General features: G+C 36.2%; 1 protein-coding gene across 1 annotated transcript in view; it reads left to right on the forward strand.

Moving 5' to 3' along the window:
* The window catches only part of CSTF3 (cleavage stimulation factor subunit 3), a 72342-nt gene that overhangs the window by 43060 nt on the left and 5831 nt on the right, over positions 1-23451 (forward strand). Inside the window, exons 4-16 of the mRNA XM_060606308.3 lie at positions 7999-8031; positions 8429-8526; positions 9529-9595; positions 9686-9720; positions 9813-9939; positions 11605-11682; positions 13114-13276; positions 15505-15614; positions 15966-16082; positions 16341-16415; positions 18049-18192; positions 18823-18925; positions 23231-23300. Coding sequence (XP_060462291.1) covers positions 7999-8031; positions 8429-8526; positions 9529-9595; positions 9686-9720; positions 9813-9939; positions 11605-11682; positions 13114-13276; positions 15505-15614; positions 15966-16082; positions 16341-16415; positions 18049-18192; positions 18823-18925; positions 23231-23300 — 1220 coding nt within the window. The remainder of the gene's footprint in view (positions 1-7998; positions 8032-8428; positions 8527-9528; positions 9596-9685; positions 9721-9812; positions 9940-11604; positions 11683-13113; positions 13277-15504; positions 15615-15965; positions 16083-16340; positions 16416-18048; positions 18193-18822; positions 18926-23230; positions 23301-23451) is intronic.

Raw genomic sequence — 23451 nt, forward strand, 5'->3', positions numbered from 1 at the left:
TAATGTTTTTGACCTCTTAAATGGGATTTTGTACTTTTTCTTTCATCTTATGTACTCTTTAGTTCTGTTCTTTTTTTCTGCCTGGTAATACATGTTTTTTCCAAAATTGTGTATATTCTCTGCTTTAGACAATATTCCTAATGTCTTAGGCATTATATACTCTGGGTATGTATGTAAGTTCATTTAAAACAAATGACTGATAAAAATATTATTTAATTCCAGTCTAACTTGAAAACAAATACCTTATCTCCTAACTTTAACCAGTTTCTGCCTGTAGAAATTGTATGGCCATCTCATATTAGATCTAAAAAAAAGTAAACTTTACAGCAACTACCATAACATTTTTTATTTTTATTCTCATTAAAAAAAAAACAAAAACAAAAAAAAAACCTCCATTATCCTTCCCTCTGTATTACTGGTTTTCTTTCCCTGTTTCCTCTCCCCCAAGATCAGGCCATTATTACCCTACTTAAGGATACAGCAACAGCCTCTTAGCTATTATTCTCTCAGCTAGTGCCTGCTTGCCTCATCCCATAGCACTAAAGCCATCTCAGTCTTACTCACCTCCACCTCCCACCCTAATGTGGATAAGCCATAGTTTCTGTACTTTCATTATTGGGTGACAATTTTTTTGTGCATCAGATTTAAACTCTGATTGGCTCAGGCCCTTTGTAGTGGACCTCTACCACAATTAGGCAATCTACTTTCCTAATACTTATTCTTTCAGGTGTGGATGTCTTCACTGTTCCACAGAAAATTCCAGAAACTCATGTCATTGATTTACACAAACCTTTTTTTCTCATTAATGGCCTGGATTCCACCTGCTAAGTGAAACTTTCTTTGGTAACTCCATTGCGTAGAACTCGTTTTCCTCTGAATTTTATAGGACATGGAATGTATACAAAATAATTTAAATTTAGTCTTATGTTCTTTCCAATAATTACTTTTATGTATTCAAGTAGATTATAAGCTTGTTAATAGAATTAAGTTTCATATTCTTGTATCCATTTGGTAAATCCTGTGCACACACTGAAGATACCTTTTAGTTGGTTCAGAAAAGTGGGAGATCAATTAATACCTAATTTGGTTAGTATGAAGAATCAAAATGAATATAAACAATCTAGAACTGAAGGTAATCTTATTTTTGCTAAGTACATTTTAATTGTATTCATAACGAGACTGTAACAGTGGTCTATACTTTCTACTCATATTTAACAATATATTATTTCTGTGACACATTTTAAGTGCTCAGAGAATTGAAAATTTATGGGACAGGAACAGGTTTATCTAACTGTATATGCATATATAGACATCATTTGTAACTATATTTAGTAGAAAAATTACAAATTGTAGAAATAATATAATCTATTGTAGGAAAAGTAGGAAGTACAGATGAGCAAAAAAATTTTAAACTACCTAGTTTCTTTATTTACCTGACTCCCTCACTGAAATAGAAGTCCATGACTTTTAAAACTTAGTTTAATACACCACTGTATCTCCAGTGCTAGAATAGAGCCTACCACATAGACACACAATTATTTGTTTAAAAAAATGAATATATTTATAGACAGTCCTTTGCTGATATAGGAACTAGGTGGTGCAAAGGACTTCAGCTACTCCAGCAACTTAAAAACTATATATCTTATGTAATCTTCCAACACCTATTTTTTAGGATATGAGATTGGAGAGCACCAGAAAAGAGTAGGGAAAGAGTAAAAGAATGGAAGATGGGGTTTATAATTAGGATTCCATTTGCTTGTAGGTTTTAGGATTGGGGCCAAACCTTTTGGATAATTAAGACAAGCAGAATGAGGCAACTTTTGTAGCTCAAACTCAGTTTAAATTCCACAAAAGTGCATGTGGTTTACTTTGGAAAAGATACAAATTAGGAATATAGGTTTACAATTAATTCATTTATTTATCACACTTATCATAAGCACTGCTGTGTAAATTCACTTGAGATGAGGCCCTAGCCCTGCTTCTGCTATGTAGTCCAGTAGTGTCTTAAAGCACAAGCACTGGGATACCTGGCTGATCCAGCCAGTAAAGCATGTGACTCTTGATCTGGGGGTTGTAAGTTTGAGCCCCATATTGGGTGTAGGGATTGCAAAAAAAATAAAATCTTAAGAAACACCATAAGCACTGACTTTTCTTAATTAGTTGCTCTATAAAAACCTAAACAAAGTAGGGATGTCTGGGTGGCTCAGTCAGTTAAGCTTCTGACTTTGGCTCAGGTCATGATCTCATGGTTCATGAGTTCAAGCCCTGTGTTGGGCTCTGTACTGACAGCTCAGAGCCTGGAGCCTGCTTTGGATTCTGTGTCTCCCTCTCTCTCTGCCCCTCCCCCACTCATACTCTCCCCCCCAACCCCATCTCTGTCTCTCATAAAAATAAATAAATAACCTAAACAAAGAAAATAGAGATTTACTTTTTCTTTCATATTGTTTTGCTTGTTTATGGAGGTACCATGTCATTTGGGTTTATTTGTCAAATATGTTTTTGAGCCATTTAAAATTAATTATACAGTTATTTATTAATGATTATTATAACTGACAAATTTGCAAATATATTTTTTAAATTCTGATGTTATATGGGATTTGTTTTCCAAAGGTATATTATAAGAAAAAAAATTAAATTTGAGGAAATAGGCCAAAATGCCTAATCTGTTGCAAGTGATCATTACTTCTAATAATTAGTCAGAGGATAGTTTTAGTTCCAAAAGACAGTGTTCATTAATGCTGGAGAAATAATTGTGGACATTAAGAAAGGACTGGAAATAAATGTTCAAAAGTGTTAGGCACAGATCTATGTTTACTCAATATTCTACACTTGTTTTATTCTGCCCCAAAAACCATTCATTTGAATTCAATTAAAGTTTAATTAAAATATTTCACTTATCTCCCCCCTTCATTAAATAAAAATAATTAGTAGGAAGTTGACACTTATGCAACATCTTTTTTTTTTTTTTTTTTTGAGAGAGAGAGCGCACAGCAGGAGAGGGGCAGAGAGATTCCCAAGCAGGCTATGTGCTGTCAGAGCTCACAAACCATGAGATCATGACCTGAGCTGAAATCAAGAGTTGGCCACTTAACTAACTGAGCCGCCCAGGCACCCTGACACTTATAAAATTTTTATTCTTTTCCCTCCACAGCAACTTTTCTTGTCTTGGTAAAATTGTAACTGAATGACAAATTCTTATGATAAACAGTAGATATATCAGAAGGATAAGTATTAAAAATTATCCTTAATTTTTTCTTATAGTGATTTTTTAAATTATAAAAATAACACAACCACATTAGGGGCACCTGGGTGTCTCAGTTGTTAAACATCCAACTCTTGATTTTGTCTCAGTTCGTGATCTCATCATGGTTTGATCTCATCACGACCCCTGTCAGGCTGTGTGCTGAGGACTCTGCACGGACAGTGCAGAAACTGCTGGGGATTCTCTCCTTCTCTCTCCCCCTCCTCCACTTGTGTTCTTTCTCAAAATATATAAACTTAAAAAATATATATAATGTAACCACATCAGAAATTGTGATAAAATTGTCATTCTGTCACACACACACATAAATTATTCATATTTTAGCATATTTCCAACCACTTTAAGAAATCTTTGCATTAGTATAACTTGGGATTCCTGTTATAAAACAGAAATCCACATTTCTTTAAAAAAAAATTTTTTTTTTAATGTTTAGTTTTGGGAGAGAGAGAGCACGAGTGCAGGAGGGGCCAAGAGGGAGGGAGACACAGAATCCAAAGCAGGCTCCAGGCTCTCAGCTGTCAGCACAGAGCCCAATGCAGCGCTCAAACCCTCAAACCACAAGATCATGACACCCAGGTGTCCCCAGACATCCACATTTGATAGATCATCATCTAAGGTGATCATTTGCACATTAAAGTTTGGGAGCTGAAGACAAAAGATAATTTTTTAAGAGCCTGTTAGTTTCATTTCAAAATTACATAACTTTTATTATTTATTTTTAAGTAAACACTAACCCCAATGTGGGGCTTGAACTCACAACCCCGAGATGCATGTGCTACAAACTGAGCCAGCCAAGTGCTCCCATAAGATACTTTTAATAGATAAGATATGAGCCAAATTCTAGTGAGCTTTGTAAAATTATGTGTATGCATATAATGGGCTTATTAAATGGAGGCATTTTCCATTGGTTAACAATAGATCAAGAATCTCTGATGTCAAAGTTCAAGGCAGTATCTAGAACTTTTTAGTATTTAAAAAATTTAAACCAAGCTTTTGTTATCAGGTAGATTTTGTACAAGCCTACATAACTATGCTAAATATTAAGAATATTTAACTTCTAGATGTATTCATGTAAATATTAGTAAACAATACCTTGGATAATAATGTTTTGAAGAAGAAAAATGGCCTAGTAGGAATACCAAAGGCAGGGTGTTGACATATTCTTGTGCTGGTTTTTCACCAATATGGAATTTTTCACCAAAATAGAATTTGAATATGACCTGCAGCATAACCTTTGTTTTTCTCTCAAATGGGGCCAATTATAATAATAGTCCTCGATTTGGTTACTTGGTTTATATAGATCTGTTTAGAGAATATGTAATGAAAAGTGTTTGCTCTTTTAGTTCATGATTTTGTAAATTTGTATGATTTATGCATCTGGAAAGTCTAGATGCTTTATTTTGTTTTCATTCCTTGGAAACTTTATAGTACATGTTCTTATCATCCCTGTTTTATAAATGGAAATACTGATGCTGGGAGAAATTCAGCATTTGATACAAGGTGATTAAATTCTTTTATCACACTGCTTTACCAAAGCAGGTTGATACTTTAAAATTTTGAATGATGTTTAAGAAGTAATGAGATTATGGCTGCTGTGTTAATGCCATAAGTGTAGGCTTTAGAGAGGGGCTGTCGAATGTTTACTGATTGAATTAATGAATGACAGTGGCCAGGTATTTAAGACCAGAGAATTCTATAGTTTTTCTACATATGTGTATTGAACATCATGCCAGTTGAAGTAATAAATAATGAATCCAAGACATAGGACCAATTTATGTAGACAAAAGCCAGATTCTTTGTTTTCTATTTCTTATACAAAAATAGATAAATCGTATACGTACGGTCTCCGCAGTACAGTCTCCTTTTTTTTTTTTTTTGTCTCTGTTCTTCCTCCTATCCATACAACTCTGCCCACCATAACTATATCACCAACTTTGTATTCCATATTTTCTCCATGCTCATAAAATCATATGCAAACATATATATGTACAAATAATATTTATTTTTGATCATTGTTTTATAAAAATGGATCATATTATACACATTTTAATCTTTTTTCATTCAATAAAATCTTATGGAAATTCTCCCAAATTACCTGTTAGAGCTTTAATTCATTTTAATGAATTAAAGCTCTAACAGGTAATTTGTTTTGGATATTTACTTTGTTAACTAATTTTCCTGCTGCAAATTTAACAGTAAATAACCTTGTTTAACACCTTTATATCCTGGTGCTTTTGTTTCTGTAGTATAGATCCGAGAGTAGAATTGCTAGGTCAAAAGATACATATTTTTTATTTGAATAGCTTTTGCCAATGGCTTTCCATAAGGGCCATAACAATTCATATTTCCTTGAGCAGTGTATGAACTCTCTTTTCCTCCTACCACATCAGTAGTGGTAATAATATTCTTAAACTTTCACCATACTAATTGGTACAAAGTGGTATCTGTTATTTTGTTTTTCCCATCTTGGGAGTTTGTATGTGTTGCCATATTATTTTTAACCATTTGCATTTTCTCTTCTGGGGATCTTCTATTCGTATCCTTTGCCAATTTTCTCTGTGAGTATTGGTTTTCCTGGCCAGTTGTGAGAACTTTATATAGTCTGTCATCTGCATTTGGGAAGCTGGTGAATTCACTTCCACTTTCAACTCAACTTATTTACCTCTACCGAGCCAAGCAGGTGGATGCAAGGAAATCTCAGGTTTTATGGCAGCTTCAAAGAAGAGGGCTAGTGGAGAGCTTAAGGCAAAGAGTAAGAAAGTAACCCATAAAAATACGTGGAACCCCTCAACTGCCTTTCTAACCCCAGAGGAAAGTTGACATCAGCGTGGCTTCCAAGAAACCAAAAAGGAGTAGAACCAGCAGGCTGAATCCTCCCTACTCTTGAACAAAGATTTCTTTCTGGTTCTTTGTCCAAAGACCATGAACAGCCTGTTTGCTGTCTACCCCTGCTACATAGCTGTCACAATAGAGAAAGGGGCACCTGCTACACTCAGTCTGCCAACACAGCTTCATTGAACTGACAGAAAAAACAACTACACGTCTAAGGATCCAGCAACAAGAAAGGATGCTAACTAAACTCTTGGGGACAGCCCCCAACAGAATAGAGGAGACAACAACTTCCACAAAATGATATGAATACAGTGACACTGGAAGTGCAGGATTTTTAAAAAATGAGCTAAAACCCATTATTTTTTAACTAACTACAGTAATAAGTCAAATGGAGGAGAATGGTAACATGGAGACCTAAATAATTGGCCTGGAAAATCTAGTGGAAGAAATAATTTTAAGCCTAGACCAAAAATGCAAAAGACAGGGTAAAAATGACAGATTTTGAGGATAGAACAAGGAGATGTAATATGTATAATAAGAGTTCTAAAAGGAAAAGGAACAGATGGAAGAGAGGCAATAATTTTTTTTTAATTCTTGAGCTGAAAAATACCTTTATTTTTCAAAGGACAGGCTAAATTCCACGCAGAATTTGTGCTAATAGAATAATAAATGGCACCTACTATGTGCTCACTTTGCCAAGCAGTGTTCTAACGGCTTCACATTTATTAACTCTTTGAGTCCTTACAACAGCCTTAGAAAATAGCTATTATTATCACTGTTTTTCAGATAAGGAAAAAGAGGTTAAGTGGATAGTCAGTGTAAATCCGAGAGTTCTGACTTCAGAGCCTTGACTAAACTGCCTCAAAGTGGAAAGACTTAGGCATATCCTCTCAAAATTTATGGACTCTGAAGATCAAGGGGAAATCTTACAAGTTCCAGAGAGAAAGCCAAGTTATCAGCAAAAGAAAAAGAGCTTGTCATCAAAGTTCTCATCGGCATCACCATAAGGCAGAAAATAGAAAATTTATACATACTGCTGAGAGAAAAGGACCACAGGATTTCTCTAACCAATCAAATTATCCACCTATCTGGGTGAAAAAGATTTGTTGATACATCACAGTTGAGCAACTGATCCCACCTACCATCTAATGAAAATATTCAGAGAAAGGGAAATCTAATCATATTTAACCTTGGTCTTTGCACGTGTTATTCCTCTTGCCTGGAATAAGTCCTCCCTCCCTTTACCAGCCTAACACCTCATCCTTAACATCTTCACTTTTTCCAGGAAATTTTCTGCAACTACTCAAGTCGGAGTTTTAGGCTTCTTCTAAATGCACCCAGAGCACCCTGTATTTTCCTCATCTTGACATACTTTTCCATTACACTGTGAATTCTATGAGGACACAGGCAGACTATGCTTGTTTTGTTCACTGTGGTAGCCACAGTTCCTACCATAGTGCCTAGGATATAGGAGGTTGACTGGGTGACTGAAATTTAATTGTAGTCGAAATTAGCAAATCTTTTTGCAACTGTACTCAGATTGTTCTAGTAATTAGCTATTCAAGGAAAATAAAGCTTTAAGTTTGTCTTCATTGGATACATAAAGCTCTGTATGTCTTGTATATATTTCTGTATTCACCTTGTGACTTACACTTTGAAATTTATAAAATTTAAACATAAATAGTTGATGAAAAGCTGTCTGTGTAGAATCAGCTTACATAAGGCACATTTACAGTGCATAATTACCCATGTTGCACTCAAAATTCTATTTGTTATTTTTGTAAGGCAGAATTAGTAGGAAAGTGTAAGGATGAATTTGCAAGATTAGTCAAAAATCTCAGGCATGGTGTTTTAATACTCTAAAAACAATAATGTTAATTCTACATTTTTCTCTTTCTCTTCAGATAAAAGCTAAAAATTATGACAAGGTTGAAAAGGTGAGTTCTCATAAACATACTTTGAATTTTATGCTAAAGTTTAACTCAGGACTTACCATATATAGGCAAATCTAGTAAAATGGTAACAATTGTTGAATCTAGGTATTGATTATATAAGAGTTCATTATACTTATTTGAGTTTTTTGTATGGTTGAAAATGTTCACAATAAAAATTTTGGAAAAGAAAATAATTATACTCTACTGACCAAAATCATGAGAATGATTTTGATTATCTAAACTGAAAATAGGAGGGATTTGTTAAATTTGCCATTTATCTGTAACAAGATAATAAATTAATGAAAATAGCTGAATTTGTTTTTTTAATGTTCCATTTCACCCACATACATGTGAAATTTATCTAACCATAGATTCTGATAATATTTTCTTGTATTTATAGCTATTTCAAAGATGCCTTATGAAGGTTTTGCACATTGATTTATGGAAGTGTTATCTTTCATACGTTCGAGAAACTAAGGGTAAACTGCCAAGTTACAAGTAAGTTAAAACAAGATCTTAAGAATAAGTCGTCTCCAGGCACACAGTCAACCCCACATAAACTCACACCTTCTCTTAACTTAGGGGAGACTTAAGAGTTCAAAAAGTCAGGGTTCTCGGAGAAGTCAGTAAACCTTGGGAAAAGCGCTTCAAAGAAAGCCACTGGTGTCGGTCTTATTCTGGAGAATCAAATCACCCAAGCCCTTCTTCTATATTGAAACACTGTACATTTGTTAACACCCAGTCACTTTGTTGGCAGGCTTGTTGTCAAACTAGAATTTCTATAACTAGAATTCTGTATTTCTGTTCCTCATCTTTTATTATCTTATATTGAAGAGGAAGTTCTTTCTTCCTATATTTTACTTCAGAGCTAATACATCTTCAGACACAGTGTACCTCCTCAATCAGAGAATCAGATATTTCCAATTGGAATCTGCTACATGTAAGATTAGGCAATTTAAAGAATATAACAATAAGTGAAATATGGGCTTTAGTTTTGATAAGCTCACAAGCAGTAGTTAAAAAAATAAAGCATATACATTAAAGACATTGACAAACTAAACACAAAAGAAAGATATTTGCAAAGATGTCTTTACATTTTTGCTTAGACAAAAAGTTCAAATGCTGTTTTCATCTTATGATCAGAAGTTATGATTGTGTCTTAAAAAAAAAATACATATATATATATATATTTAATGTTTATTTTTGAGAGAGAGTGGGGGAGGGGTGCAGACAAAAGATCCAAAACAGACTCTGACCTGACATATGGTGCCCCGTATGTTTTATTTGTAGATATATTTTAATAATAAATGAATGTTTATTAACATGTATTTTGGGGTGCCTGGCTAGTTCAGTCAATAGAACATATGACTCTTAATCTTGGGTTGTGAGTTCAAGCCTCACATTGGATTAGAGATTACTTAAAACTAAAATCTTAAAATAATAATAAAACCTTTTTAGAAAATAAATAATTTAAATACATGTCTGTCACATTTATTTCAGAGAAAAAATGGCTCAAGCATATGACTTTGCACTGGATAAAATTGGAATGGAAATTATGTCTTATCAGGTAGACTTAAATTTTTTCCATATATATGCTATACACGTAATAAATTTGAAAATATCAAGAAAGATACTGACATTTTATTTTATTTCTTAGATTTGGGTGGATTACATTAATTTCTTAAAAGGCGTGTAAGTATTTTTATAGTTTTTTTTTTTTTTCCCATGTGAATAATGGCTTTAGCTGTAATATAATTGATAGCATTTTTTTAATCCAATGCCAGGGAAGCTGTTGGATCTTATGCAGAAAATCAGAGAATAACAGCTGTCCGAAGAGTTTATCAACGAGGTTGTGTTAATCCAATGATCAATATTGAACAACTCTGGAGAGACTATAACAAGTATGAAGAGGTAAATTAGGCCAGAGTAGTTTATTATTATAGCTAAGCCATTTTTAGTTTTTTTGTTTTTAATTTTTATGCATTGTGGATTTGTGGATTCTGGCCTCATTAGTATAAGGTGCCTGGATATTAGTGCTACACAGGTTTGTTTTTATATTGATTGTAATCAAAGAACCATTCCTAATGTTTTTGGAAGGTTTTGAGAGTCTCCTAATACTACTGAGTTATTTTTTAGAGAATACCCTGGGAGAAATTATAATTCTTACAAAACCACTTGTATTCAGTGCTAAACCACACGGTCATGCATACACATTGCCATTCATCTCTTATTAAATGGGACCTTATTAGAATTGTTTCCAGGAGTAATGATCAGTTGCATTGCTTGTCTTTCATGTAGTTATAGTGCTGTGATTGTTGGCATGCAGGGAGGCTGCAGTCCAAGATCTTTGTCTCAGTGGCTTTTTTTTTTTTTTTTTTTTTTTTTTTTGAGAGAGGGAAGGCAAAAGTGAGCGAGGGGCAGAGAGAGAGAGGGAGAAAGAGAGAGGAGCGGGGCTCTTGCTCACCCGAAGCAGGGCTTGAGCTCACCTGATACTGGACTCACCTGATACTGGACTTGAACTGTGAGATAACGACCTGAGCCGATGTCAGATGCTTAACCAACTGAGCCACCCAGGTGCCCATCACTGGCATATTTTTTAACCAGCTGAGCTAATCGGCTTATATATGTAAACATACATGCCAATAAGCTCTATTGTTAAAACAAAATTTCTGATATGTCCATTGTGATAGGGAAGAACTGTGTAGGGTATTGAAACTGTTCCCTCATAGGCATGAGCAGTGATTGTCAAATTTTTTGGTCTTGGGATTTTAAGAATTGATGAAGATTACAAAGAACTTTTAATTTTAATGTGGCTTTTATCTATTAGTATTTAGCATATTGAGATTAAAACTGAGAAATTTCCAAGATATTTATTATTTCATTTGTATTTCACAATAATAAATTCCTTACATTTTAAATTTTAACATAAATAGCATTAAAACAAACTGTCTTTTTCAAAGCAAGAAAAATTTAGTGAGGAGAGTGGCCTTGTTTTATATTTTTGTGAATCTCTACCTAACTTAATAGAAGTTAATGGAAGATTTTCATATCTGCTTCTAAATTCAACGTGTTATGATATTAATAACATCATGTAGCCTCTGAAAACCCCTGAAAGGGTCTTAGGGAACAGGACTCCTTGGACTACTTTTTGAGAATTACTAAGCGTGAAAGATAATGTTTATATCTCCATGCTACTTTGGCATTTGTTTTTAAAGTTATGCAGACCTAGTTAAAAAAGGACTTTTAAAGTGAAGCGATGGCTATTCACCCTGATGAATCTGTACAGAGTTCTTTATTAGTATAATCTTATATGAAATAATTGACCCTTTCCAAATGATTCCTTATCTTTAGAAATTCCTGATACATGGAGACTTACTGCCAGCTCCTAACAGATATAAGCAGATCCTCCTTGATCTCTGAAGCATGTAATGTGATTGAATCTTTATTTTATTAACAAAGTCCTTTAAAAGAAAGAATTTAAAGTGACTTAGTAAATGAACAGATTAACTGTATTATGCTAATGTTAAAATATACTTAATTTTAAAATAATATACATTTCCCTTTGTTTTTTCCTAGGGTATCAATATTCATTTAGCTAAAAAAATGATTGAAGATCGGAGTCGAGATTACATGAATGCTAGGCGTGTAGCAAAGGTATGGGGTTCCGACAGGGCACTTACTATAATGATGAGTATGGTGTTTACACAAGAGCTTTCTCTGTCTGATGTTCCTCTTGACATTTTCAATTATTAGCAATCTTAACCAGTGACAGTTAATTGCATTGTCTGAATGGATGATATATTTGAAATGAAATACCTCTTTACATACATATTAAAGGACAAAAATAAAATAAATCAAGTTTAGAAAAAAATTTTTTCTTTCTTTCTTTTTTTTTTTTTTCAGAGAGAGACAGAGGGAGAGGGAGAGAGAGAGAGGGAGAGAGAATATCTTAAGCAGGCTCCACACTGAGCACAGAGCGTGACATGGGGCTTGATCCCATGACCCTGGCATCATGACTTGAGCTCAAATCAAGAGTTGGACACTCAACAAACTGAGTCACCCAGGTGTCCCTGGAAAAATTTTTTTTTTTTAATATTTATTTATTTCTGAGACAGAGACAGAGCATGAGCAGGGGAGGGACAGAGAGAGGGAGACACAGAACCAGAAGCAGGCTCCAGACTCTGAGCTGTCAGCACAGAGCCCAACGCGGGGCTCGAACTCACAAACCATGAGATCATGACCTGAGCCGAAGTCGGTCGCTCAACCGACTGAGCCACCCAGGCGCCCCGAAAAATTTTTTTAAAATACATAAACAGGGGGCACCTGGGTGGCTCATGTGGTTAAGTGTTTGACTTTAGCTCATCATGATCTCACGATTCATGGGTTTGAACCCCGTGTTGGGCTCTGTGCTGACAGCTCAGAGCCTGGAGCCTGCTTCAGATCTGTGTCTCCCTGTCTTTCTCTGCCCCTGCCCCATTCACTCTCTCTCTCTCTCTCTCTCTCAAAAATAAATAAACATTAAAAAAAATTAAAATATATGAGCGGGATATACAGACAAGGTTCTATCTACAGTTGATGAAACAGTTCTTATGCTTCCCTCCTATCTGCTCATACATATTTGAATACTGTACTACTTTGTGGTCTCACAGGTCTCAGGGACAGATTTTTATCTTGTGGGCATACCTTTCCATTCATTGACACTGTTAGAAGTTAGGGAAGATAGCCTAGTAATACCAACTATTGAAATTTTAAAAGACAGACAGTGTCTCCAAAGATGGCAGTAATGATGCCACCAGATCATCAGTCATGTTGATCTGTCAACTCCTCTGTCCTGGAGAGTGACCTCCTAGATCACCTGCAGAGAGGGCCCAGGGGTGTTCTGTTCACTCAGGCCTGGGAACTTGTTCACGGGTAAGTATTCCTCTGTTATCTTTCTCCCTGCTCTTAGTTTTTAGAGTATATTAACAAAGTGGTATTTGGGAAAAATAGGCATTTTGAACAAAGTATTCTAAACTGATCAATTCAATTCCGTATATCTGAGTTGTTCCTAGGCTCACCACAGAATTATAAATGCTTGTTGTCTAGGAATATGAGACAGTAATGAAAGGTTTGGACCGTAATGCTCCCTCAGTGCCTCCTCAGAATACTCCCCAAGAAGCCCAGCAGGTGGATATGTGGAAGAAATACATACAGTGGGAAAAGAGCAACCCTCTTCGTACGGAAGATCAGACGCTTATCACAAAAAGAGGTAACTTGATATTATCCCACAGGCTATTTGTTACCTCCAGTCTTTTTTTTCTCTTACGTTCTTCAGATTCAATGAGTTCTATAGATCTATCTTCATGTTCTACCTTTATCTACCTTTATCATATCCAATCTACTGCTAAACCCATCCAGTCAATTATTTGTTTCAGATATTATACTTTTTAGTTCCATAAATTTCTGTTTTAGAAATATTTGTATTTTTTAAAAATGTATATTTATTTATTTTGAGAGAGAGTGAGTGCAAGTGGGGGTGGGGTAGAGAGAGAGGGAGAGCTGTCAGTGCGGAGCCTGTTGTGGGGCTCGATTTCATGAATGGTGAGATCATGACCTGAGCCGAAATTGAGTCCAGCGCTTAACCACCTGAGCCACCCAGGTGCCCCTGTATTTTTATAGTTCCTTTTTTATAGTTTCCATTTCTCTGTTGAGATTCCTCCATGTCCATTACCATCTTCTTCTTTATGTCCTTAAACATATTTATAACAGTTCCAAAGTCCTCATCTACTAATTGTAGATGTCTGCACTATCAGGGAGTTGGTTTCTTTTTCTCTTGACTGCGGGTCACATTTTCCTGTTTTGTCATAGTCTAGACAGTTAATTTTTTTCTTTTGGACATTGTACAGATATACAAACGATACATTATAAAGACTGGATCCTGCCATCTGCCTTTGAAAAATGTTGAGTTTTATTTTAGCAGGGAGTTAAGTTACTGTCAGATTACCTGGACCTTGTTAGAATGGATCTGTTTTAGTTTTGCCCTTAATCTCAGGGTAAATCTCTTAGTCCTGGGACCAAGTTTTTACTCCTAAAAAAGAATGGAAAGTTCAAGGTGTTTACCCAGACCCTCTAACTTGATGGGACTCAAATTCTAAACTTGGTCTCCGTGACAGTGGGTAGCTGCTGAGAAACCTATTCCGCTCTTTCAGTCTTCCAGCTTTGCTTTTCACTGGAGCTGTTTGTATTCTTCTCTGTGTATGTATATTTCAGAGGCCTGCTAAAGATTTAAGGGCATTTCTGCTGATTTTCAGACTCCACCCTCTGTGGCTCTCTCCTTTGGGGAATTTCCCCACTTAATTTTCTAGCAGCTCTCGTAGTCCAGAATGCCATGTTAACTACTTCTAGCTAGTAAGACTTCAGTATTTGACTTGAGATCTAGCTATCCCAGAACTGTACACACAGGGATTGCTGCTGAGGGGAAAAGCCATATTAAATGTGGATCTTGGCCAGTGTGGTTCTGATTTTTTAAGGGCTCAATCTTCTCTGGTTTCTGTTTTGGCCACTGGTTTCTTTTGGTCATTCTCCTGCACCTTTAGATAGTTGTTTTTTGTATTTTTTGGTTTATGATTTTTATTTTCAGGAAAGTCTGATAGAAACAAATCTGCTGCTGCCAGAACTAGAATTTTTCTCAGTCTGGCCTTGCTCTTACCTATAAGCCTTTGTAGGTAGTTTCCTTTGCCTATACCATTTTCCTGGTTCTTCCTGCACTTCACTTACTCTCTCATCTGACCAGATTCTTCTTCTGATCTGATCTGATCAGTCCCTTCTTCAGATTTTGCTTTAGATGTCAGTTCCTTAGTGAAGCTTTTCTTGAGTCCCTAAACGATGTTAAGTCTGACTGCTGTGAGTTCAAGAGTACACTGTATTTTCCTCATCATAATAGCTACTAATTTTTATAATTGCTTTTGTACTATCAGTCTTCCGAACACACTGTAGACTTCTTGAGTATAGGAAGTGTTAGTCACTGATATGTTCACAGTGTCTCTCACATTCCCTAGCATATAGTTTGTGCTGGGTAAATACTAATTTAAAAATTATGGATGGGGGCACCTGGGTGGCTCAGTTAAGCATCCAACTCTTGATTTCAGCTCAGGTCCTGATCTCATGGTTCTTGAGATCGAGCCCCACATGAGGCTGTGCATTGACTATGCAGAGCCTGCCCTAGGATTCTCTCTCCCTCTCTCTCTCTCTGCCCCTCTTCTGCTTGCACACCTGTGCACACTCTCTCACACACAAATAAATAAACTTTAAAAAACAATGGATGGATAGATGGGGCTTGGGTGGATAATGGTGCTTGAAATCACTAAAGCTTGTATTTCTAATTATCATTCATTATCGAGGGACCTGTTTTAGCCTACTAAGTTAGTTGTGATGCTTGTATTGATAGTTTCATAAATAATATTTATTTCCATTGAATGTTATGAATGTCTTCCCTAGTTATGTTTGCTTATGAACAGTGCCTGCTTGTACTGGGCCATCACCCTGATATTTGGTATGAAGCTGCCCAGTATCTTGAACAGTCAAGTAAACTGCTTGCAGAAAAGGGGGTAAGTATTCCTCGTCCCCGTTTTGGCCTTTTCATGGTTTTAATATAGCAATAATTTGCTAAAAATATAACACTGATTTTTGGTAATGAAGTATAGGTGTTGAAAATTTTAATCTTCTGTTAGTATGAAGCTTAGTGACACTCAGAGTACTTAGTCAAAATTATAGGGGCTGTTTCTTAAGGCATTAAAACTGTATGTTAAGTAATATACAGAAGAAGTCTTTGGAATTTTTTTTAGAATCCAGACATGCATATGTGTCCGTATGTGTATATATATGAGTGTGTATATTCATTCTCTTTCAACTGTATTAAAATTATTGAAGAGTGAGCTTTCTTTTTTTTCCTCTCCTAGGATATGAATAATGCCAAATTATTTAGTGATGAAGCTGCTAATATATATGAAAGAGCCATAAGCACTTTATTAAAGAAGAATATGCTTCTTTATTTTGCATATGCAGATTATGAAGAGGTCAGTAACAATATTTAGAACTTTCTTATAATTGGAGTTTTTACTGTAGGACTGAATTACTTTTCTGGCTGCTTCTTTGCCAGGCATCTTGCTTTTAGTAGAGACGATGCAAAATGAACAGGTATTAGTCCTCAGCTCATTATATATTTATGCTCAAAGCAGGTGCCATTGTGGGGTACAGCCTCTGGATTCCTCAGAGCTCAAATCCTGCTTGTTTATGAATATATATTTATATCCACTTCTTCTCTACCACCTTAGAGTCGCATGAAGTATGAGAAAGTTCACAGTATATATAACAGACTTTTGGCAATTGAGGATATTGACCCCACCTTGGTGAGTAACATCATAAGTGTCTTTAACACCTTTGCTGTCAGCTTTAACAAATTTTTAATTTACACATATTACAATTCACTGGTTTTTTTGGATATAGTTCTGTGAATCTTGACCAATAACGTTGAGTCATGGGACCACTGTCACAATTATACAAAACACTTCAGTCACCTTGCAAAAATTCCATGATGTGACCCCCTTCGTAGTCTGATCTGTTCTCTTAGTTGTTTTTTTGTTTTGTTTTGTTTTGCTTTGTTTTGAATGAAGCAGAATGAAACAGTGGGGATTCCTCATGATCACAGTTTAAAGCCATTTATGGCACATAATTGTTGCCTAATAAATAAATCTTTTTAAATAAATGGAAGCAAGAGAAACCAATATTCTGGAAAAGAATTGGACTGCAACTCACTTTATCCTGAATTCTGCTGTATAATAGTGATTTTCAAAGTCCTGAGTTTCTATAGAAGTGCAATGAAGCTTTTTCATCGGGAGAAGGGAACAGGCCAATGTATGCGGCCCTAGAGACCCTCTGCCTCAAGTGAAATCTACACTGCTTTTTTGTTTGTATTGGGATTCCACTGTTGTACTTGCTTGCATTTATTCATCATTTTAAAATTCATTTAGCAAACTGCTCTGTGCTGTGTACCGTGCTAGATTCCAGAACTATAACAACAAACTGGAGGAAATCTCTTTCCTCAAGGAACTCCTAGTTCGTTCATCCATTCATGTATCCACCTGTCAAAACTGGGTAACACAGTTTAACACCATCAAAACTGGGCAAATCAGGACCCTACTCATATTCCAGAAACATTTGTTCACTGAACAAATATGACATACTTATCATGTGTTGAGCACTCTGTGGTGCTGAGTATAAAATGACTCATTAACAGTTTATCAGTAAAGTTACATTATATGGTCTTTGGAAAAATAGAGTAGTGGGCTTTTAAAGCAATAAACCAGGAAAGTATAAAGTTAAACATATATTATTAAACATGCTTGTATTAGATCAAACCTTTTTAGGTGTTGGAATTTATTAATGAAGTGTGTTCTAGTAGTTTCACTTTTATTTCCTCCTTAAAATTTAATTTGCATATTCTGGATTTAGGCAGTAGTTTTCATTGTACAACCTCATGCATATAGTAGAGACCTTGAATTGTACACTTTAAAGGGTGAATTTTGTGGTATGTGAATTATGTATCAGTTTTTAAAAATTTATTTGTACACATCTTTAATACCAGAAAAACTTTGCTTGTGGATTTAAGTAGAGCACTATCTATAAGCTTACTTTCTGTTGTCTTGGGTATTCAAGATTGCTTTCTTAGATAGGAAACATACTAGTATAGGAATAAAGTGAGACTGTATTGGATGCTACAGGGATCACATTAGGCTAATCTGTAGAAAAGAAATGCTTTTGGGGCGTCTGGGTGGCTCAGTCGGTTAAGTGTCTGACTTCAGCTCAGGTCATGATCTTGCAGCTTATGAGTTTAAGCCCCATGTCGGGTTCTGTGCCAACAGCTCGGAGCCTGGGGCCTGCTTCAGATTCTGTGTTTCCCTCTCTCTCTGCCTCCCTGCCCCAACTCACACTCTCTCCCCTCTCTCTCTCAAAAATAAATAAACATTTTATGTTTTTCCATAGGTATATATCCAATATATGAAATTTGCAAGAAGAGCAGAAGGTATCAAATCTGGAAGAATGATATTTAAAAAAGCAAGAGAAGATACCAGAACCCGCCACCATGTCTATGTTACTGCAGCACTCATGGAGTATTACTGTAGTAAGGTAAGTGCTGAAATATAAAGGTAAAATATTTCCTTCATCTGAGATACATTAATTAAAAGATAGATAGTCCTGGTTTCTGTCATTAAGGTTTTTTGTTTTTTGTTTTTTGTTTTAAGATATTTTTAAGTAATCTCTACACCCAACATGGGGCTTGAACTCACAACCAAGATCAAAAGTCACATGCTCTTTTGACTGAGCCAGCCCCTTCTGTTATTTTGTTTTTGTTTCTTGTTTTTTAAGTAGGCTTCACGCCCAGTGTGGAGCCCACCATGGGGCTTGAACTCACAACCATGAGATCAAGACCTGAGCCAAGACCAAACATCAGACATTTAACCAGCTGAACCACCCAGGCACCCCCTGTCATTAAGTTTTAATTGCTCCATATCATAAAGGAAGTCCAAGTGTATCTGTGTAAAATTATATGAAACATCATCCAAATCCCCACTGCCTGCTTATTTATACCTTATTTAAGCCCCTTGGTTTTTTTTAGCTCAGCAATTTTTACTTAATATGATTTTAGTTTCCACTTTAATATTTAATGTAACTTGTTTAGGTGTTGTAGTTTTAATATTCTTTTGAGTATCTTTTCTGACATTTTATGGAAATCAGTACATTCCTCTCTACTTCTAGGACAAATCTGTTGCCTTTAAAATTTTTGAACTGGGTCTAAAGAAATATGGAGACATTCCAGAATATGTGTTGGCCTATATTGACTATCTTTCTCACCTCAATGGTAAGTCAATTCTAGATCTATAATGGTTATGTAATTTTTAAAATTTATTTATTTATTTTGAGAGAGCATGAGTGTGAGTGGGGGAGGGGCAGAGAGGGGGAGAGAGAGAGAGAGAGAGAAAGGGAGAGAGAGAGGGAGAATGAGAAGCTCAAGCAGGCTCCACACTACCAGTGCAGAGTCCGACACGGGGCTTGATTGCACAAACCCGCGACATCATGACCTGAGCCAAAATCAAGAGTCTGATGCTTAACCGACTGAGCCATGCGGGGGCACCCCTGGCTATGTAATATTAAACCATCAATATCATTCTCTGAAAATGGGTTTCTTTCTTTCTCAAATGTATTACAATTCTGTCATCACACCAGAACCAGGCACTTAATAAGCACTCAAGAAATATCTGTTGCCTATCAACCGTGAATTTGTATTTGAGTAATGGTAAGTGCCTTTTGACTCTACAGAATGATCTTTAATACGTCATCAGTGAAGTCACATCAGTAATAGGATAAAGCCTCAAATTCAGACTTGGGAGACACAGTTATTTACGGTCATCTCCAACGACTCTGGGCAAATCATCTCTTGTTTCCTGGGTGCGGGTGGAGGAATACAAAACAAATCTCTAGCCACCAAAACTCAAAAATGACAAAGTAGTAAAGTGAACTGCTTACAGCTTACTGGGGAAGAGATTTCAAAAAGAAACATTAGGTTTATTCCCATCTTTATTTCCCTGTCCTGTTGTATTAATAATAATAGCCATCCTTTACTGAGATCGACCTTTTACCAGGCACTGAGCTAGGGGATTCAGGTACATGTAGATGTCTCATTTGGTCTAGTTACCCACAGTCCAGGATATGTAATTTCTTGGCCAGCAGTGATCTGGTATAGAAATTGGTTTAATAAAGAAATATACAATTATGAGTCATGTAAATGAGTTAGATATCACAGGTATATATCAATGCTTTGAATGAGATAACATTCTTTATATAAGTAGAGAGGAATAAAACTTAAGAATGATTTTATATTTTAGCTTAGTGATTCTACACTCTGGAAAAGGACTGAACTCCAGAAAATGAGACATGGAGCATTTAATTAAAAATTAATTTTCTCATATAGAATTAATGTTCCTCACCAATTGCAAACTATTTTGATTTTTTTAGAATACCTACTAGTAGGGGCACCTGGGCAGCTCAGTTAAGCATCCAATTCTTGATTTCAGCTCAGGTCATGATCTCAACCATTAGTGAGTTCAAGCCCTGCCCTGGCTCTATGCTGACAGAACAGAGCCTACTTGGGATTCTCTCTCCCTCTGTCTCTGCCCCTTCCCAATTTGGGCACACCCTCTATCTCAAAATAAATATAACTTAAAAAAATAGAATAACTACTAGTATATATATGTTATTCTAAAAATGTGGATGCCGGGCGCCTAGGTGGCTCAGTTCGTTAAGCATCCAACTTTGGCTCAGGTCATTATCTCACCGCTCTCGTGAGTTCGAGCTGTGCTGACAGCTCAGAGTCTGGAGCCTGCCTCAGATCCTGTGTCTCCCCCTCTCTTTATCCTTCCCGTACTTGCACTCTGTCTCCCTCTCAAAAATAAACAAACATTAAAAAAAATTTTAAATGCCGATATATGATATAAGCATTGTCTTCCAACATCAGTGTTTTACATAGTTCATTCATTTGTTCATCCATCCGTCCATCCATCCATCCATCTATCTATTCATCATCTATTCAGTACCTTCAGGACCTTCTGGTTACTAGAGTCCAGGAATACAAAGGTGACTAGGACTCTATTCCTATCAGAGCATTCTCATGAGGGAATCCAATGTGTAAACATAACTATATCAATGTCTGGTGTTTAATTGTAGCATTAGTTCTTGGGTTAGGTGTAAATCTGTTTTCCAATTTCTCATCTGCAGACCAGTCATAATAAGAATGCCTCTTGTAGGATTGTTGAGAGGATTAAATGGGGATTAAATGGGTTTTTGCATGTGGTTGACCTCTACATGGAATGTGGTGTGTATACTGTAAATGTGAACTAGTTATGATGATAGTGGCAAAATCATAAAAAAAATGTTCTGCTATAATAGAGCCCTGAATGAAGTACAGCACTTTGGAAGCACAGAGAAGAAAGTACAATTTAAGTTCTGAAGCTGTGCTGTGCAGTTATAGCAGCCACTAGACTACTGATTATTGAGCACTCGAAATATGGCTAAGGCCAGGGGCATGTGGGTGGCTCAGTTGGGTCAGTGCCGGACTTCAGCTCAGGTCATGATCTCGCAGTTTGTGAGCTCAAGCCCCTCATGGGGCTCTGTGCTGACAGCTCAGAGCCTGGAACCTGTTTCAGATTCTGTGTCTCCCTCCCTCTCTGTTCTTCCTCTGCTCACACTCTGACTCTGTCTCAAACATAATAAATAAATAAATAAATAAAACATTTCATTAAAAAAAAATAAAAAAAAGGAATGTGGCTAGGCCAAAATGAGATGTGGTGTGAGTGTAATATACATACCAGGGGTGCCTGGGTGGCTCAGTCGGTTAAGCGGCCGACTTCAGCTCGGGTCATGATCTCTCGGTCCGTGAGTTCGAGCCCCGTGTCGGGCTCTGTGCTGACCGCTCAGAGCCTGGAGCCTGTTTCAGATTCTGTGTCTCCCTCTCTCTGACCCTCCCCTGTTCATCCTCTGTCTCTCCTGGTCTCAAAAATAAATAAAACGTTAAAATAAATAAATAAATAAATAAAATACATACCAGATTTCAAAGACTCAATACCAAAAAAAGAAAAAAAAAGTAAAATATCTTAATTTTTCATATTAATTACATGCTAAAATAATTTAGATATATTGGGTTAAGTAAAATATATTAAAATTAATTTCACCTGTTTTTACTCTTTTAAATGGGGCTAGCAGAAAATTTAAAATACTTATGTTAGCTTGCATTGTATTTCTGTTGGACAGTGGCATTCTAGAGGCAACATGAGATGGGTCTTAAAGGATGAACATAGTTAGCCAGGAAAAGATGTAGGAAAATGCATTCTTGCCGGTAGAGAACACAGCATGAAAAGCAGTGGGAAACTTATGTGGAATGGTAGAAAGTGTCTGGAGCAAAGCTTGGATTAAAGTGAAAAGAATAAAATATTTTAATCTCTTGGTTTTAGTTTGCATACGGTCATGTAGTAAAAACTGAATAACTACCTAGAGTCAATAAAAACTAACACTGCTGGATTTTTTTCAAACAACTTTATTGAGGTATAGTTTATATACCATAAGTGCACCTGTTTTAAATATAAAATTCATTGTTAGTAAATTTACTGCTGAATTCTTTAAAAAAATTCCTTAAAAAAATTTTTTTTAAATGTTTATTTTGAGAGAACACGTGAGCAGGGGCAGGCAAAGAGGGAGGGAGACACAGAATCCGAAGCAGGCTCCAGGCTCTGAGCTGTCAGCACAGAGCCCGACGCAGGGCTTGAACCCACAAACTGTGAGATCATGACCTGACCAACTGAGCCACCCAGGTGCCCCTGAATTCTTAAATTTTAATATATCCCTTAACAAGAAGTGTTATTTTCCTGCTTCCAGCTACAGAGGACCTCCCAAGACTTCAGTTTTAATTGTACCTATATAAGAATTTAAAGTAGTTATGTAGAGAGCAGTCCTGGTACTGCAAAATAAGAAAATCACCAGTATATAAATTTGAGCGTGCCACCCATCACAGTCCACGTACTTAAAAAATATCAGTAGTCTGACACAATGTCAGGACATACATAAGTTATTTTTATTTAAAAAAATTGTTTTTAAGTTTATTTACTTAGAGTGAGCGAGAGCACGTGAGCATGAGTGGAGGAGGGGCAGAGAGAGAGAGAATCCCAAGCAGTCTCCATGCTGTCAGCTCAGAGCCTGACATGGGTCTCAACCCTACAACTGTGGGATGATGACCTGAGCCAAAACCAAGAGCCTGATGCTTAACTGACTGAGCCACCCAGGCACCCCTAATTTTTGTTATTTTTAAAAGGCCAGTGGGATACCTCATTTAGATATCATACTGTTATAAATCATTAGACATTATAACTGCAGTATATACAGGAGGGGTGAACTACAGGTCAAAAGACCTGGCTTCCAGTTACAGCTGTTATTCAGTAATAGTGAGCCAGATCAACTCAATCCTTTTGAACCCCAGGTTAACCCATCTATAAACATTGGGGTAATGGTTACCTTTCTGCATAGGACTTTTATGAGAATTATAGGAGATCATGCATGTGCAAATACACTGTTGATTATAAAACAATTTTAATATTTAATATCTTTTTTAATATCCTAGAGGACAATAATACACGAGTTTTGTTTGAACGCGTTTTAACATCTGGAAGCCTTCCTCCAGAGAAGTCTGGGTAAGCTGTTGGGAAAACTTGGTTGGGTTCTAATGGCAGCTTTAATACTTGAATTTGTGATCTGTGGATGAACATTTCTTGAGTATAATTTCAGGAGATGTTTCCCTTTTCCCTTGAAGCTTACTTTACAAATGCCTACCTGTAATATTTT

Source organism: Panthera onca, chromosome D1 (genome assembly GCF_046562875.1).
Source record: "Panthera onca isolate mPanOnc1 chromosome D1, mPanOnc1 haplotype 2, whole genome shotgun sequence".
In the NCBI taxonomy this organism is placed as follows: domain Eukaryota; kingdom Metazoa; phylum Chordata; class Mammalia; order Carnivora; family Felidae; genus Panthera; species Panthera onca.